General features: G+C 31.3%; 1 protein-coding gene across 1 annotated transcript; it reads left to right on the top strand.

Annotated features, from left to right (window-relative positions):
• Nucleotides 1-1,054: 1,054 nt before the first annotated feature.
• LOC134718482 (interleukin enhancer-binding factor 2 homolog) lies at nt 1,055-19,458 on the top strand. Its single transcript, XM_063581041.1, has 13 exons — nt 1,055-1,143; nt 7,405-7,470; nt 8,247-8,289; nt 9,887-9,943; nt 10,771-10,899; nt 11,531-11,633; nt 13,552-13,617; nt 14,171-14,287; nt 14,742-14,820; nt 15,250-15,337; nt 15,809-15,870; nt 16,758-16,960; nt 18,678-19,458. Exons 1-13 carry the CDS (start codon nt 1,139-1,141, stop codon nt 18,812-18,814), a joined length of 1,155 nt encoding a protein of 384 aa, XP_063437111.1. The 5' UTR covers nt 1,055-1,138; the 3' UTR covers nt 18,815-19,458.
• Nucleotides 19,459-19,677: the final 219 nt, after the last annotated feature.

Below are 19,677 nucleotides of genomic sequence, written 5' to 3'. Positions count from 1 at the left end.
TTGACACCAAATTATCATTTGAACAACATATGCATGAAAAGATAAACAAAGCAAATTCAATCATGGGAATACTAAGAAGAACAATGGAATACATGGATATGAATACATTTAAATTATTATACACAGCTTTAGTACGACCACATCTAGAATATGCCAACCAGGTATGGTGTCCACATTTGAAGAAACAAATTGAAGCCATTGAAAATGTCCAAAGAAGAGCAACTAAACAAATACCTGGACTATCAACATTAACATATGAAGAACGACTTAGAAAACTAAAACTTCCAACATTAGCCTACAGAAGATCTCGAGGTGACATGATAGAAATGTACAAAATACTATCAGGAAAATATGATGATGATGTATCAGACTTTATAACACCGTGTACTGACTCCAACACTCGAGGACACCATCTCAAATTGTATAAAACAAGATCTAGACTAGATGTAAGGAAATATACATTTACACAAAGAGCAGTAGAAATTTGGAACAGTCTACCAGAAAAAGTAGTATCAGCACCAACAATACCATGTTTTGAAGCCAGATTAGACCGTTACTGGGAAAATCAAACACAAAAATATAATTATAGTGAAAAAATACACACGACCGGACAAGACCTAAGTAAAAAAAGTTTAGACAAGGAGCTGACAGAAGAGGATTCCTCAGGAATCCTACAGTCAGAAGAGGATCTGTGAGTATCTGTGAGTAAAAATGTGTCGGACTCAGAAATGCTCCAAAAACCACTTACTGGATATGTAGAAAATGTCATTGCAAATAAATAATTCAAAAATTTATATTTAATAGTTGTATGTATTGTAAATATAAAATAAATGTCTTTAATTTTTATTATCTAGTACATTTTAATAGACCCATCGTATATTGCTGTTTTTCATGTAACAATAACGCCATGTAACCGTAGCCTCAGTAATTATTGTTACATTCGTAATTAATCGGTTCCTTACCCGACTTTGCATACCGGCATTTAGTCTCCTATGTAACAATAATATTTTTATTATTGTTACATTTCCATGTAACCGTAGCCAGTGCCTTTCCGGAAACATACAAAAATGTGTTCTCACGCGTGCGTTGCTTTCACCAACATCCGGATGTAAACAACGTGAGCCGGCATTCTAAAACAATGAGGTTTATGTCTTTTAATATTTGATTTAGCTGATATTCATGTCTAGAAAACTTTATCAATATCCACCAGTTCTTAAACCCCCTTTGAAGCAACAGAACAGTATACTTGTCTAACTTGACTTCACTGCATACATAATTTTGGTACAATTTTCAACAACAACATAATGATGATCACATTTCAAATGTCATTTGTGATCATTTCGACATGAAGCAACATTCTGGCAGGGCCTGCATGCACAGTATGTGATCGTTTTATATGTTTTCATATTCATATTTCATCAGTTTTGATACACCTTGGCCGAGTTCACTTGAAACTATCAAGTTAACTTCACTTACTTGGGTTTCAACAATACGATTTTACTTGAACCTTGAGTTAATCCTTCGTACTCTGGTTCTAACCCTCACCGAGCCAGGGTTAAACTCCAGAAACTCTTGAATGACGTCAAACCAATGAGAATATTTTATTTTTTATGCTTTATCAGGGCCTTACCCTAGAGTTACTTAGAGTTGTTCCGAATATCAACTCGAGTGCGTTCACGTGATAATCTATTAACTCCGCAGTGGATTGTAGAGTTTCAAGTGAACTCGGCCCATATCGCTATTTGTCGGCCATTACTGGATATCAAACAGGTTCCCGTAAAATTTTGACGTCATAAAACAAAATATCTGACGCCACAATGGAAAAGTGATTGTTGTATGCATCAAAAGGTCAAGTGGCCGGGTCGACTAATAGCGATAAGGTGTATTGCAAACTTGTACATAGTGACATGTTTTATTGTTTCTGTATATGGACCATAATTTGCTATTGGGCTCCGTTTCCTATAACTATAGAAAAGTGATAAAATGTGAATTACTGTAAGAAAAGTTGTAACTACATCTAAAGATGCCATTATTTTTATCAACATACAAGTGTATGTTACTCTTCCCTAGAAAAAAAATTGAAATATACGAATTTCAAAGATTCTACAACTGTATTTTTGTGTCGTTCCTCGCGTTACTTTTTGCTTTTTGTTATTTTTCCTATGTGCATAATGTTACATACGATCCTGTGTGAAAATAAATGCCCAATGACTTGACAAAATCGATTTCATATTTGACAGACGTTGGAACACACTTTGTTTCCCGATAATGACGTGAAGAGTCCTTGGAAAAATCAATCGAAATTACGTCTCTTATCATTGTACCAATGCTCGTTGGATTGATTTAACTTCAGCAGTAAATATTACTGGATATTTTAGGTGAATAAATATAATTTAATAAAAAATACATGTTAATATACCGTTACACTTGGAATGTACAAAGTTGACATCTTTGTCACAGTTTTTAATTAATATTTTTTTATTCATGTTCTGCAAACACTTATCAGAAACGCAATAAACTTGTCAAAGGAGAAGTAAACTTTTACCATGCATGACTTGAAAGGAAGTACTTTATTGATTTTAGCCCACTAAAGTAGGTTAAAATGTAGAAACCATGTAGATGGTGTACATGTCACAAGTATCACATTGTGCCTATTTTAAAGATTATAATTCCAAGTTAAAAGTTTTTTTCTTTACTGGATTTAAAGAATGTTACATTGCCAATGATTTGGAATAAATTGTATACATGTATAACTGGAATATCAAAACCAAATATAAATACATTTTTTTGGCTTAAGGTAACTGGCTTGTCCTGCGATTGTTAAAAGAAATTGTATGCACGTAGAACTTTTAAAAATATAATGAAAAATTGAAAAATTGAATATGGTAACCGATCTACAAAAATGTAGTTTCCGAGTTCCAGACATTTGAAAATGGTAATGATACAAAATAAAGTTCATAGACATAACGTCAAATTTGAACACAAAAAAAGAAATTTCAAGCTTAATTTATTCTGCACTTAAAACCAATCCCACCATTTTTCTAATGTTTTTGAGGTATTATTTTCCTTTCTTTTGATATATAATTTTCAAGGGGTCACCGAACTCCTTTTTCATCTATCAGCCGTTGAAAGGGTGTTGCTGACGGGAATAGAGGGGGGAAATCATGACGTCGCCGAAAGGATTACGCAACGTCAAGGCTTAAATCAGCAGAATTGTCAAGACAACGACCGCTTCATTATTTTTTTCTTCAGCACTACTAATGCGTTTTAGAGAATATTATTATGTCTGAAAAAAAGGACGAATAACCTAATTTTTTTTTTCAGTGATTATACAAGATCCTTTGTATTTATAACTAGTTCAAACTGATTTATTAATTTAAACTTAATCTGTGTTAAGCATTGTGTATAAGTTTCCTAACATTTGGTTGAGGCAAAGTAAAGTAAAAAAACGGAAACCAATTTTGGGGCGGACGGACTGACGGACAAGTGTAAAACTTAATGCCCCTCTGCTACGGCGGGTGCAAAATAAAATACAAAAGTAAAATTCTATTCACCCGGTACTTGCAGAAAATCATGAATATAAAATATATAAAATTATGTTTCAATGGCACAAGAACGGAACACATACTTCAATCACAACAGACTAGTACTTTAATTGATGTGTTTTATTTATGACACAAAAAGGAGATGTAGGATAAAATTGAATTTTAGGCTAAAGCCGAACAAAATAGTTTTTGAAGTTTAAAGCATATTATCCCTACATTTTTCCCGATCGTCGGTTTTGTTCCATTATTATATTGACAGCAAAGCATAGATATGAATACTTAAAATCAAATGTATTTACATTCCAACTTATTTATCTTTTGATATTTTTGTTAGTCGGGGTTTCCGTAAAACTGTACTGTGCGCTATTTGTGTACACCCTCAATACCTCCTCTTTTTCCTGGAAGGATTAGATTTTTGCAAAAAAATACACTTTGAAAAAGTATGGTCAACCTTGGCTTCTCCGCGGTTGACACTGTTTCCTCGGGGTAACAGTCTGCTCTATCCCCCTCTCAGCTATGTGTTGTTTATATATTGTTCAACACGGACTTTGAACACACATTAGATGAACTCTCTGATAAATGTACTAGTATCCAGTCTAAATTTGTTTGCCGAATTTCATGCTTGTAGCAGGATGTGCACAATTTTTCTTACTTTTAATAGCAGCATTTGCACTGTGCCACATGTATACAAACAACATCAACTTTAATCGAAATAAGTAATTACGAAATTTTGCGCTTTTTAAAATGAATTGATTGATGCACGCAGAAATTTCTAAATCTTCAGTATAATATTTATATACTTTGCAAAATTTAATTATTTCATCTTTCAAGTGGAATTAAAGAGTGATTTTCATGCAGCGGAGCTTTATTTTTCCCTAATTACCGCGTTTTCATGCTAGAAGCTTGTAATTCACAATGCTCCATTCAATTCAACTAGAGTGAAAAGCAATGTGTAACATTTTTTTACTAGTACTTTCATTTTCAAATTCTATTTATAGACCATATCACGGACGTGAAAGAAAGCACTATTAAGAAAGTTTTTTTGTTTGTATGAACATCCATATGTTTATATTTAAATGCGAAACTAGTTATACAACAGGAATATCAAAACACGAGGATCAGAACTAACCTATTGTCGAAGATTGAATACGTGCTAGACGTTTTCACAATTGCTTTGAGAAATAAATTTATTTCTTTGAATGAAAGTGCATGACTGAATGTAAGTCTGTGACTACTTTAGCTATAGAATTTCCAAATAATAAAATGACATTTTATTGAGTATGCTTTAAGTTGTTATTGTGTGAGTGTATGTGTGTAATGCATCACGTTTGTAATATGCTTATCAATACTACATTTCGTTTTCACGTCCCGTATCAACATTCCCGATTTTCAAGTTAAGTCTCTGATATGTGACGATTACCGGCGTGTAGTAAGTTAATGTATGTACAGTTACCCCAATGCATATACAAAATACTTCCGAGACCGATTCTTTGTTCTTTTAAACAGTTTTGTAGTTCTAAACGATTATGGTAATTAATAGCAGTTTTTGCAAGCTTAAAGTTGGTCAACTCACTCTCCGGCTATCACGTAAAGCCAAGTTACTTTATTTTCATGGGAGGGAAGCACTGTTTAACTGTGACAAGATATTTCATTTACATACTTCAATTTTTGATATATTATGATGAGGTGCATTCAATACTTGACCATTATTGATCATTATTCCGACGAAGCGGAACATATTCCGACATCTTGAAAACTTTTTTTGTGGTGTACGGGAGATAACTCCCATAACAACAGACGTCGATTTTCCTGTTTTCCGCTAGAGGCGTTCATTTACGTACCTCTCACCTTAAACATCAAGATACAACAATTATGTTATCCTGTATCAATGAAGAAAATATGGAAAATTCTGAATAAATTGTACTAATTGTTTTCAAAACAAGCACATATTTAGGAGTTTTATAATACTGTTACATTTAAGATGGATTTTAAGAAAAAGTATACTGTTCAGATTATTTTAAGCAGATTTTGCAATAAAATAAAACTAAAAAAATGGTTTCAGTTTCTTATGGTTTCCTGTCAGGTTTAAAAAAAACTTTAATATAACATTCATGACATTGAAAATAGATTTTAAATATTAACATGAAGCAAGTAACACTAGTAATGGTGTTTATTTATGCCTTTTGAATTATATCAGTATATTGTGCAAAATAAAGAAAATAAAGATTGGTTTCCTGTTTGGTTTCATGTCACGTAAACGGTGAATCAAAATGTATGAATTTTTTCTCAAAAAACTCAATTGTTCCACTCATACTATTGTAACACCAACACAAACCACAAAATAAAAGTTGAAATTTTAGAACTTATAAAAAAGGATACAAAAAGAAACCAAAGGCCGAATACCAAATTATGGTCCATATATGGAACAACTGAACTGCACTGACAGTTTTAAAACATTTTCAAAATCGCTCTATATAGATTAGACTTTAGAACAAATTTAGTAAAACTGACCAGTTTTAGCCATTTTTATTTAATTTCAAAAATATGCATCACTAGTTGTTGGGAAAAAGTCTGAAGAGTTACATGAATTTCTGTCAGACACCAGATCAAAACATGTGACTGTCATGTGTTTATTTGTTAATTTTTTTTACAAACCAGTGAGTTAAAATTAACTGGGTCCTAGTATAAAAAGGTTGTTCAAACTCCATTCATTCAACATACTATTGACAATTGTTTTCAAACAACCTGATGAAAACAGTCTAAGCTTTTTACATTCAATCAAATATTTTAAAAGTGATATAGCCTATTTGTGCTAATGTGCCGTAAAGAAACCAACAATCAATATTTCAAAAGCTGCAAGTTTACATTAGAAAAATAAGGTCTTTTGTCAGTGCCAATCTAAAAAAAAATCAAAATATTAGAATTTCAGTACATTTTTTTTTGTACTTGAAACATCATGAACATCAACCAAAAACTATTTACAATGTAATAGTTAATTTTAGTACTGTAAAATTAATGAATTAAATAACTTTTTTTCTGATTCAAGCAATAATTATAACTAGAACCACAGCGTTAAAAAAGATTCATTTCAAGATTTTATAGTCATTTTCCTGTCTGTGTACTGACTCATTTATTACTTCATACGAAAACATATGACACCTTTTTTTAACATACAAAATTGTAAAATAATCGGAAACAGTAAAAGATCGTAGTAAGCTTTGACAAAACAATCTAGATACCTAAAACCATTTGACAGAATATGCTTTTAAAATTTGATTACACACGTGAATAAAAACTGAACAGTGAAAAACCGTACATGCCATAAAGAAGTGAAAATTGTTATAAGTACAAAAACACATCACACAATGATCATGATGATATATATCTCCCAATAAAAAAAAACATGAATTCCAATATTCCCATGCTTCTATTTTCTATCCTGATTTCCTTGATATGGTGTTGCTGCTCTTAAGGAAGCAATGAAACCAATAGTACTAAATTGTGAAGCTGAAATCATTCCTTCTTGAATTTTACAGATGTTGCGTTAGTTGAAGGCAATTAATGTTTCACAGATGATATTGGATATATTGTTTCATATGTAACTACAACATGTACAATGCTGTTTCCTTTAAGTGAATATCACCTACTGAATTAGACTATTTACTTGGTTTGTAATAACATGAGCAACATGATGGGTGCCACATGTGGAGCAGGATCTGCTTATTCTTTATGATGCACTGGAGACACTCCCAGTGTTGGGTCGTGTTGATTAGTGTTTAGTTTTCTATGTTGTTTACTTCGTCTTTTTTCTTTTTTAGTCAGAGTTGTCAATGTTTCTTAAACTTAATATATATTTTAGACACATGAGAGGAAGAGGAGGACCAATGAGGGGAGGTATGATGAGGCCCATGGGACCAAGACCTCCGTAAGTATACAATGGTCATTATTCAGGTACTTGTATGATACACTATGCATATACATGTACAATGTAGCTAGATGTAAACTTTTTATGGAATAAATTTAAAGTACATGTAGTCCAGTCTGCCAAATTAGAATCTAACGGTCAAGTTCCTTCTACTATAGCAAAAAACCCTTGGAAGAAAACAAGGTACCAAAATATAAACTGTAATCCATCTTTGTTTGTTGCAAAGCAAAAATACAATACAATTTCACTTTTTCCACCATCTTGACTATGGAAAGCCCACACCCGAGGTGGAAACTGGAAAATCTGTTACCTGTAGTTAATATGTAGAAGAGGCGGGAAAAAATTTGAAAGTTTTGTTTAAAGTGGGAAGAATAATTATAAAAAGAATTCACTAGTTCCGTCAGGAATACAGAGTGAAATTCTAGATACAGATTACACAAATGTTACGTATACATGCAGATAAAGGAGTTATATATATGTAATTTGTCAATGAATTTACCATTCAAGACAGCAACTGAAACCAACACTTAAAAAGTGATACATTCCTAAACAAAAGACAGATGTCTAAACAATAGTTTTGTTGTACATATAAATATCTCTGAATACATAACAAAAACTCATGATGAAATTCAATTTTATAAGCATACATGTGTATGTTTCAGTTTGAAACAAGTGCACATATTTTTGAACATGTTTAGTTCTGAATGAAGTCTTTTCAAATGAAAATATATTATTGATGATTTACAAAGAGATAAAATATTTCTTTCTTTTTACAGATTCAGAGCCTTCATACCACATATTCCATTCGATCTAGTTCAGGTAAAGGTCCACAAAATAATAAGTGACTGTTTATCATGTATATCTATAAAAAGACTTATAAGAGAGCAAAATACAGTCTTATAAATTAACAAATATATGTCTATACATATTTAAACTTTCTTTTCTATGTGAAATACCAATAAAGGAGTAGGTCCAGTAAGACCCCTTTTAGGCCCCAAAATATAGCATTTTTACAAAATTGATAGAAAGTAAACTTTTAGTCATTTATTGGATAGAAGAATGGTTTTGCTACATAAATATGGGCTGTTTTTGACATTAAAATGCACATATATTGAGTACTAGCACCATTAAGTCATGTTAAATTACTGAAATCTTCACAATTCCAGCATTTTAGTTTAATTTAAGACGGTTTCCGTATAAAACAAAAGTGGCCACATTCGTGTTCATCCACAATATTGAAATGGAAGTTGTATTTGATGAGAATACATAACATATATAAAGATTGTGGATGAACACGGATGTGGCCACTTTCGTTTTTGACAAAAACCATCTGAAAATTGACATTTTTTCGTATATTTGGTAGATTTTTCATATTTGAGCCTGAATCGGATCGTTTTTAATGACTAAATAAGTTAAAATCTTTCACAAAAATTAATTGAATCATATGAAATAGACATTTAAGTGTTTAAAAAGTGGTCAAAATCTTTCATCAGATGAAACTGAAATTTGAGGCCAAAATCGGTCCTTACCAGACCTACTCCTTTCACAACAGACACAGCCAAAGATATGCCAATAGAAAAAATCTCTAGTATCAAAATAGCGTAAAGCTTTAAGACAGACCACAACTTCTTATGAGGTTTCTGACTATATAAGTACTTGAAAATTTGATAGTATATCATTGTTCTACGATATTTTGGTTGATGTGATTGTCTCTTGCTATGAGAACTCCCTTGTTATGTAGTTTAGAAATTGTTTCAATAAATGTTTTTTTAGATTAAAAAAAACGTTAAAGTTTCATAACTGTCTCCATATGTGTTTTGTTCTATGATATGGTGGATTCATAATTATTCTGGAGATACTAATTTTCATGCACAAAATTAAATGATCAATAAAATACCAAGATGTATGTCAACATAAATATCTGCAGACTTTTACAAAACATCAAAATCAAATATCAATGAAAATACAATTTTTGCTCAAACTATGAAAAATTTGTACATTGTACCACAAAATGGCACAAATCCACAATACAACATAAAATTGAGAATGGAAATGAGTAATGTATCAAAGAGACAACAACATGACCATAGAGCAGACAACAGTAGAAGGTCACCAACAGGTCTTCAATGTAACGAGAAATTCCCACACCCTTCAGCTGGCCCTAAACAAATATATACTAGTTCAGTGATAATGAACGCCATACTAATTTCCAAATTGTACACAAGAAACTGAAATTAAATAATACAAGACTAACAAAGACCAGAGGCTCCTAACTTGGGACATGTGCAAAAATGCAGCGGGGTGAAAAATGTTTATGAGATCTCAACCCTCCCCCCTATATAGATACCTCTAGCCAATGTAGAAAATTAAACGCATAACAATACAGACATTGTATTTTTATATTTTCTATTTACAGTGCGAGACTGTTTTTACAAGAGCTAAGCCTGCACCAGATGATAAAAGCTTCACAGATGTAAGTATGCCATCCATTTACAATAAACCATAAAATTGAAAATGTAAATGGGGAATGTGTCAAGAGTCTATATGACTAAAGAGCAAAAAAACGGCTGCAAAGGCCACCAATGGTTCTTCAAGTCAGCAAGAAAATCCCACACCTCAAGGTGTTCTTCAGCTGGCCCCTAAGCAAAAATGTGTATTAGTTCAGTGATAATGGAAATCATACTTATCTCAAAATGTATAAATGAACTAAATTTTTTAAAATCATACAAGACTAACAAAGGCGAAAGGCTTCTGACTTGGGACATGTGCAAAAATGCAGCGAGTTAAACATGTTTTTTGAGATATATCAACTTATTTTTGCTGATTCTTTTTTTTCATGTTTATTTTCTTGATTATTTCTTGTTGGTGTATTATCACTGCTTTTCTGACTTAATTTGTATATTCATATAAATGAGGATCCAATTTGATAAGTTCTAAATGATTTATATTGCATTATTTATCGTCTTGGGTAAGTTATAAACTAAGGTGCATTACTGACAAAGCCAGCAAAAATTATTCAAGCTCAAGTTTTTAGGAGTTGATTTTGTTAGTGCATGCCTTTTTGATGTACTATTATTGATGAAAGCAATATTTTGCTTGTAGTATTAAATGTCTTAAGCATGATGTGATAAGTATGGTTTTGTTTTAATTCTGCACCCTTGATATACAGAAACTTTGTTTCAAACAAAAAGTGTTGGAACAATAATATATAATCATAGATAAATAGTGTCATTCTATCTTTTTTAGGCCTAATTTTAATGTAACAGTGCACTGTTTCAATGTTGAATATATCTTTTTCAGGCCCTGCTTAAAAGACACAATGACCTAACACCATCAGCAACAGAACAGTCGGCCATCTTGTCCTTAGTAACAAAGATTCAGGGTGCATTAGATGCTTTAGTTTTAACACCAGCAACATTTGAACCTGCTGTATGTATTTATAACATGAATTAAAAAAAAATAATGATGTAAGCTAGTTTTCCTGTTTAAATTGTTTCATATTTTTCTTTTAATAGCCTTTTATAGGTGACACAGTACAGTGTCCTGTAAAAATTTACATACACATTATTTTAACTTTGGTGGATAGTTGCTGCATTGGCAATCCTACCACATCTTATATTCATATCTAGGTATTAATGTAGTCGTTCTTTCTTCTACAAATGACAAGTGTCTATGCCATATATCATCCTCTAAATTCTCTTAAGTTCATATTTGTATCAAATGTATTTAGTGAAGACTACCAAAGGCCTTGCCATCATCACTGAATTCTTCCATAGAGGCAGCCATTAAATCTTTCTATAGGGAATTTGAGGATCTGTGAAATTGTGCCGAAAAAAAATCTGATTTTAAACAAAGCTTGATATTATGTAGTAAAGTGTTTAGGTTAATGTGCTGTCAGACATGTTAGAAGTACTGTATAATAAAACTAGCTATTTGTTTTTCAAGTTTAAAATTTTAATGATAATTATACGATCTTACAAAACAAGAATCACATGTTTGTGTAACCAAACTCTATTCAACTGCAGTTGCCATGTTTATTATATATATATTGACTTTTCAGCAAATAGAAGAGGTTCGACAGATTGGATCATTTAAGAAGGGAACAATGATGGCTGGACACAATGTAGCTGATATAGTTGTTATGTTAAAAACTTTACCTACCAGTAAGTATGAAGGGAGATTTTATTTATTTTCTTAAACCTAAGGCTGTAATAAAGGGGACCATCTGTCAAAATTTGAAAAGATACAATTCTTTTTCTTTGAACCAAAGTCATTTAAGATTTTTGGTATGATAATTAAAAATAATCACTATGAGAGTTTTTAATAGTACAGTGTAACTCGCCTAATATGACACACTGGGGGATAAAAAAAAATGTCAAATAAGCAGGGTGTCTTAATAATCAGGTTTATTCTGAAAAGATAGGCATATTTCGGAACCATGAAAATCTGTTGGTTAAAGCAGGATGTTGGAATACTCATGTGTTGGATAAAGTACTATTTTTTAAGATTTTTTTTTATGAATCTTTTATTGCATATTTCTCTGCTGTTTCACAACTTACATTCATTCGGGTATCCCTGTAAATTAGTTACTGTTTAACCAGAGAGATTGTACAGTAAAACTTATATCTATTAAGTAAAATATTTTAAATATGGTTAGTTATACAATACATTGATTTTTACCATTTTTTGGGAGTCATAATTATGCTATGTAATTACGAAAGTTGTACTATCTATTGTGCAATTTAAAAAAAAAAATGCCCCTTTTAATTACAGTTGTTTTACCTTTTAATATGTTTAAGCATACATTTCTTGTAGGATTATTTTGAAATTTAAATCAAGGATTGAAATCAGCAATAAGAGATTGATATTAAGAGTAGATATATTCTGTAGAGACATAATGCCCCTTTGAAATAGAAATTATGAGGGAAAAACATTATAAGTTATCAACTTTTTTAATCTTACACTTCTTTATTGTGTAGGATATTTTTGATGGAAGGTTTAAATAAATTAACCCAAATAGTTTGAGTTATTTCCCTTAGACAGATAAACATTAATGATTGACATTGTAGACAATGTTTTATTGATACAAAATATAGGATACAAATTAAAAAGTAATTATATAAGTTGCTGACATTTATGTCAATTGATCTCTGGTGGATAGTTGTCTCTCATATTATTATTCTATATCATTTAAAAAAACACAAAAAAACAGAATAACAGAAATATACGATTAATAGAAAAATAATCATTAAGTGTATGACATACTCATTAGAAACATGTTGTAACTATGTGTGTTTTAATTGTGTCAAGAATATCGAATTAGTGAGTAGATCTACGCGTTTTGTTCAGTTTATTATGTTTAGAAGTTCATTATGTTTTAAAATGGAGCAACACATGCTATATATGCATGATAAATCTATAAAACCTAAACCATTATCTGAAATTACTTTGAAAACTTGCAGGATTTCAGATAATAATTGGTCAAGTATGCAGAAATATTTAAGAGTTGCAGATTTCTTTATAGTTAATGTGCAAATAATGTTAATACAGGCTTTAAAAAATTAATTATGTAATGTATCACATTTGTTGCTTCATTTTGATCTTTTTGTGTTTTATATTTTGAACTTTGAATCGTCTTTTTGAAATTCTCTTTTAAAATTGTTTTATAGTTGTTGTAGTTCCTTGTTATGTTTCAAAAAAAAAGTTTTATGCCCATATTTTGCAGAGTTTTGTGTGGAATTAGTTTTGGAAAGAGGGGAGTTGCTTCGTGATGAAACACGGAGGGTGAAATAATTGTTTGCAAATTTTTGGGGGTACTTTATTATTCTATTAGTTAATAAGTCATGGACTGTCCAATCTTATTAAAATAAGTTCTCATCACTTGCTCCTTGATTTTTTCACACAGCGACATATTAAGAATGGAGGAGCAAGTGATGAGAACTTATTTTAATAAGATTGTGGACTGTCATTTCTGTTTTAATTTATTTTCATCGTTTCTAACTTTAATATGGAACTTTGTATTGGTGAAAAAGTCAAACATATGAAAACATGATACAAATGATATTTTTGTTTGTTTTGTAGAGGAAGCTGTGGCTGCACTAGGAAATAAAATAGTAGAAGATATGAAATTAACAGATCCACAGGAAGGTTTGTGTTGTTAGTCAAGGAGAAATCTATAAAATTAATGTATTGGCTACTTTACATAGTGAAAACCAAATTGGTTAGGTGTACAGTCAAAGTCAAAATGACATATGAAACAGTTTAACCACACTCAAAAGACTTTAACATGCTTAATGGTTTACTTTTATAAATTGTTATTTGGTTGGAGAGTTGTCTCATTGGCACTCACACCAGATCTTCCTACATCTATTAACATTTTGTAAAATCATAAAACCAAAAAGAAAATTGCATTTTCGTAAAAAAATCATGATATTCTTTAATTTTCTACAAATTCTTTTTATATCATCTGTATGATTTTTTTCTGTCATGTTGGTCCCAAATTTCGAAAAAAATCCAAGACTCAAAAATTTTCCAAATGTTTTATGATTTCATACATTACCATTAAAAATATGAAATTGTGAAAAAAAAACAATTCTGTTTTTGCAACATTGTGGATATGTTGCAGAATGCAGAATCGATACAAGTGAAGACATAAGTAATTGAAATGATTTACAATAATTTTTGTATTATTTTATTCCAGTGTTGAGTATGTTGACCAACGATACAGGATTTGAGATAAGTTCAGCAGACGCCACAGTTAAATGTCTAATCACAACTATACCACCTAATCTGAAGAAATTAGAACAAGATTTACACTGTAAGTAATGGAGCTTTTCCAGCATCATAGTGCCCAGTCACTTAATTAGAGTAAACCTCATAAAAATCATATGTTAATACCATAAACAGTCAGGAGTACTACTTGGATAAGTAATGTTTTGTTCACTTAAAGAAGTAAATTTTTATTCACTCAAAAAAGTAAATTTTTATTAATTTATAAGTTAAATTTGTAAAATACTTATACAGGTGTATTTTAATACTTGTATCAGTGAACTATTGAAATGGCTTAGACATTCATTTTTTTTCAAGTAAAAAGTCATACTATATTCTAAGAATTTTTGATGACTTCTTTCCTTTAATGGAATTTTAATAGTTTGTCCTTTACCAATTTTTTTTTAATAATTATTCAAATGTAATTTCATGGATAAAGAAAATCTCATTTCTCTGTTATCTTCAAAATACTGCTCATTTATGTTTTGTTATTTTTTTTTCAGTGGATGGTAAATTAATGCAGGCCCACTTAGCAGGTATAAGACATGCAAGATGGGTGGAGGAAAATGCTTGTCATTCTAGGTGAAGTAAAATAAAATAACTAATGAATACAAATATCATGAATATGTAAATACAACATTTTAGGTGAAATGATATTTAAGAACTACAAATGTCATAGAAAAAACAAGACACTGTTCAATTTAAAAGAGAAAAATAGTTTCAGATTTATTTCATTAAATAATCAACAAGGAAAATAAACAATTAAAAAAAAAAACAACAATTATACCAGATCCAAAGCAATAATAACAAACCACTGAACAAAAAGCTCCATGTTTTGGACAGACACATAGAGTGTGTCAGTGTTCAACATGTTTATCATCCTTCCCCGAACTTGGAACTAAGATGTCAAAATAAGCCAGCATCCCAACAAGAATAAAACAAACACAGTTTGATATCATTATTGAACATTAGTCTATACAATATTTTATAATTCTGTTGATTACTTTTCAGTATAAAAGTATTAATACGGTTATTACGAGATTTAAAGAACAGATTTAAAGGATTTGAACCTCTTACACCATGGATTATAGATCTCCTGGTAAGACTATTGTATATATAATAGATTAAGTAGTCTTATGTATTGCTTTTGTCAGAAATATATGAAGAGTAAATATGGCTCTTCTGTTGAAACATAGAACTAAGAAGATGTGGTATGAGTTCCAATGAGACAACTATCCATTCCAGTCAAAATGTGTATAAAGTAATCCATTCAAGGTCAAAAGTACTGCCTTCAACAAAAGCCTTGGCTCACATCGAACAGCAATCTATTAACATTATACCCATGAAAACTGAAAATAGAGCTACCTCCTGTATTGGAGACTTGCATGGGTTTCAAACTTTTACAAGAGGATATTTCTCATCCATCTACAGTAAAAATATACCTGATTCCTATGTATGTTTTTGAGAATTTTGATGTAAATACTTGTATAAAGGGGAAATTTATCTGTGTTATCATCATGCAGAAACTTTTGTTTTAATGTGTTATTTAGGAACTATTATTTTTATTCAGGCTCACTACTCAATAATGAACAATCCAGCCAGACAACCAATCTCAATCAACATAGCTTTTAAGTAAGTTTTATTGTTATTATACATAATACTGCTCATTCAAAGGAAGGCTCATAATGCTCTTCTCATGCTAGAGGGGAAAAAAGACATTTTGAATATGGTGCTGAATGTTGATATTAAACCTGCCTTTGAATTTAAGAGGCATTGTGTTTCTAATTTTCAATGGTATCAGATGTCATTTGTTACCTGGTTTCACTACAGGTATTTTTCCCAAATCGATGGTCTCATGATTTTGTGCTTACTTTAGTTCTAAAGGTTATACTTTCTATCTATGTGTTTGAATGTTCCTCTGGTATCTTTCGCCCCTCCTTTTTGGGTTCCATTAATGGGTTGGTCAAGTCAAAAACTTAAATTGGTCTTTTGCAGCCCATCTTCTCTGTGCATGCAGCATTTAGGGGTAAGATTGACTTAGAACACAAAAAAATCTAGCTCAGCTTGAAGGTCAAGTATAAAGCAAGTTTTTTTTTAGTATCACAATGTTCTTAGACATTACACCATCACTGGTACTGCCATGGTTCAGATTGGATAAATGGTATTATGCCCCAACTACGATGGTAGAGTTATGCCCCACCTATGAAAGTAGAGGGGCATTGTGTTTTCTGTTCTGTGCATCCCTTCATTCGTCCATTCTCCTGTTGGTTTGTCCATCCATTCTTCCTTCCAACCGTCCATACTTCCCGCTTCAGGTTAAGGTTTTGGTCAACGTAGTTTTTTAATTTGAAACTTAGTACACTTGTTCCTTATGATATGATCTTTCTTATTAAAATGCCAGATAAAAATGTTGACCCCAATTTCATGGTCCACTGAACATAGAAAATAATAGTGTGAGTGGGGAGTCCATGCATTATAGACACATTCTTGTTGGTCATATTTTTGTTATATAATTACAGGAGATGTTTACAGCTAATGTCAGCAGGATTCTTCCTTCCTGGTTCTGTGGGAATAACCGACCCCTGTGAACAAGGTGCTGTCAGAGTTCACACAGTGATGACCCTAGAACAACAAGATCAAGTATGCTTTACATCACAGACATTGTTACGTGTCCTCACTCATGGGGGATATAAACAGGTGCTTGGATTAGAGGGAAATGCCAGTAAGTTATTGTAGATGCTGAGAAACACTACTTAATTGTATGTGTACAATATTTATAACTAATATGAAATGCTGGTATGTAATTATAGATATTCATCCTCTTTACTCACTTGTATATATATGCAATGAATAGAATTAGACAGTTTGAACCATGTATATAACTTTAAATTTAACAAAATTTTCCATGAATAATTCCTCAATTATCTCCCTTAAAGAGGAAGATATAAATTAAACATACCACCATAGGATAAGATTTAAACAACAATAGGTCACCATACAATCTTCAACAATGAGCAATACCCAAACGTTTGAAAGCTATAAAGGCAGACAGTAATCAACAACATCTACTGGTTAACAGTTTCCTGGTTCTGACAGTCACATAGATGATATTGATTGGTTTAGTATGTTTGTGAGGGCTCAGCTGTACTCCCAAATTCAAAGACGGTTGTAACAACACAGCAAATGAGATATTTGTATACTTTAGTTTGAAAGATTGTGGCTCAACAGATTAACAGGAAGAAAATATTTTAGACAAATACACAAAGTATGGTTGTGATAGTACTCACAGTTACTTAAACTAGTTCAAAGCCAATGTCAACTAATAAAAACACCATGTTTTTTTTGTTTCTTTTTTCAGTTTGATTGCAAAAAAATTATTTCTGAATTTTTTTCATACTACTGCAAAAATATTTGGTTGTATATATAGGTATCGTCAGTGTTGTCGTCTGCCATGTCGTCAGCATCATTCGAAGACAGATGTTTCCAGATAACAACTTTAGTTTAAGTAAATAGAAATCAATAACATTTCAACACAAGGTTTATAACCACTAAAGGAAGATTGGTACTCATTTTGCCGGATATGGTCCCAATAGTTTAGGCATTAGGGGCCAAAAAGGGCTCAAATAAGCAGTTTTCTTGGTTTTCACACAATAACTTAAGTTTTAGTAAATAGAAAGCTATGAAGGTTTATGACCACAAAAGGAATGTTGGGATTTATTTTGTGAGTTTTGATTGCATCCGTTTAGGAATTAGGGACCAAAAAAGGGCAAGCAGTTTTCTTGGTTTTTGCACAATATATTTAGTATTAGTAAATAGAAATCTTTTGGAGTTTTGGTCCCAACAGTTTTGGAATAAGGTGCCAAAAGGGTCCAAAATTAAACTGTTTTTGATTTCATCAAAAACTGAATTATTAGGGTTCTTTCATATGCCAAATCTTACAGTGTATTTAGATTTTTAATTTGTTGTCCTGTTTTTGGTCTACATTAAGGTAAAAAGAGTCCTAAATTAAACTTAGTTTGATTTTAACAAATATTGAATTCTTTGGGTTCTTTGATATGCTGAATCTGAACATGTTCCTAGATTTTTGATTATTGGCCCTGTTTTCAAGATATGGGGTTCTTTGATATGCTAAATCTAACCATGTATTTAGATTTTGGACATCGGCCCATTTAAGGTAAATGTCCAATTTAAAATTTTTAAGCTCTTAGACCACATTCATTATGTGTCAGAAACCTATTCTGTGTCAACTATTTAACCAGAATCCAAATTCAAATCCAAATCAAGCTTGATTATTGTGTCCCTACTTGTCTCAACTGTTCAGGGTTCAACCTCTGCAGTCGTATTAAGTTGTGCCCTGCTGCTAAGCATCTGGTTCTTTTCTGTACCTATCTTATATTTGCCTCTCTTGACAACATATAATTTAAGTGTATATGTTATAGGCATAGCAACAGACATGAGTGTATGGGAAGGAGTGGTTGTCACACCGTCAGACAAAGCTTATGAGAAGCCAGAAAAGAAAGAAGGAGAAGAAGAAGAGGATGAGGAGGATGAAGAAGGAATGGAAACTCAAGAATAAACAGTGTGAAATTGTGTACACAAAACAATAATGAAATTGAACTTATGTAAATGGCTGGACAAAAATTAAACTAAGGTGAAAGCAAGGATTCTAGAAGTTCAGTTTAAGATTTCCAGTTATACAATAATAGTGTGCAATCTCATCATAACTGATAATTGTTGTTTCACTGTAATAGGTCTAATTTCCTATCTTTTTATAGATATTGTTGAAGTCATTGTTCATCTATCATGTAACATGTGTTTGTTAAGTAAGTGTACTGTTTTTGTAAAAAAAAATGATTAAAGATTATCATGATTATATTATGACTTTCAACAGTTAACATATCTTTAAAATTTTAATCCTAGTTTCTATGATGTCAGAATTTATGGGTTGATGCCATTATGTCAGACAACTACTATCACTCTTAATTTTTTTTGTTTTTCAATTTTGTCAAATACCTTAAAAATAACAATATATTTCTGTGTGATATTTAAAAACCAGCTATAGATAAATGAAATCAATCAATAATGTTTTGCAAGACTTTAGGCTACAAATAATTATGATGGGCAAACTTGTTTGACAACGCCTTATTGGATTTTTCTTTAATGCCTATTTCTAACTTTTTTCATAAAAATTAATTTTAACCATCTTTATGAAAATGATTTTTTTTAAAAATGCCCAATACCAAATGACAGAAGTTTTCAACTATGGTCACTGTACAGCCTTCAACAATAAGCAAAAGACCAGGTATAGAAGGTCTTCAATGAAAAATGTATACAATTCAAACAGGGAAACTAATGTTCTGATTTATGTGCAAAACATTCAATAAGTATATCTTGCATTTTTACCTTTCTTATTACTGAAGAAGGCTTATTATTTTTGTC

This window comes from Mytilus trossulus, chromosome 5 (assembly GCF_036588685.1).
Source record: "Mytilus trossulus isolate FHL-02 chromosome 5, PNRI_Mtr1.1.1.hap1, whole genome shotgun sequence".
Taxonomy (NCBI): Eukaryota; Metazoa; Mollusca; class Bivalvia; order Mytilida; family Mytilidae; genus Mytilus; species Mytilus trossulus.
This window is presented reverse-complemented; position numbering and strand designations above follow the sequence as displayed.

Excerpts from the sequence above, each read along its gene's own strand:
- LOC134718482 (XM_063581041.1), top strand. Across the intron at positions 10,900-11,530 it reads CAGCAACATTTGAACCTGCT|CAAATAGAAGAGGTTCGACA; the intron begins GTATGTATTTAT and ends TTGACTTTTCAG. Across the intron at positions 13,618-14,170 it reads ATTAACAGATCCACAGGAAG|TGTTGAGTATGTTGACCAAC; the intron begins GTTTGTGTTGTT and ends ATTTTATTCCAG.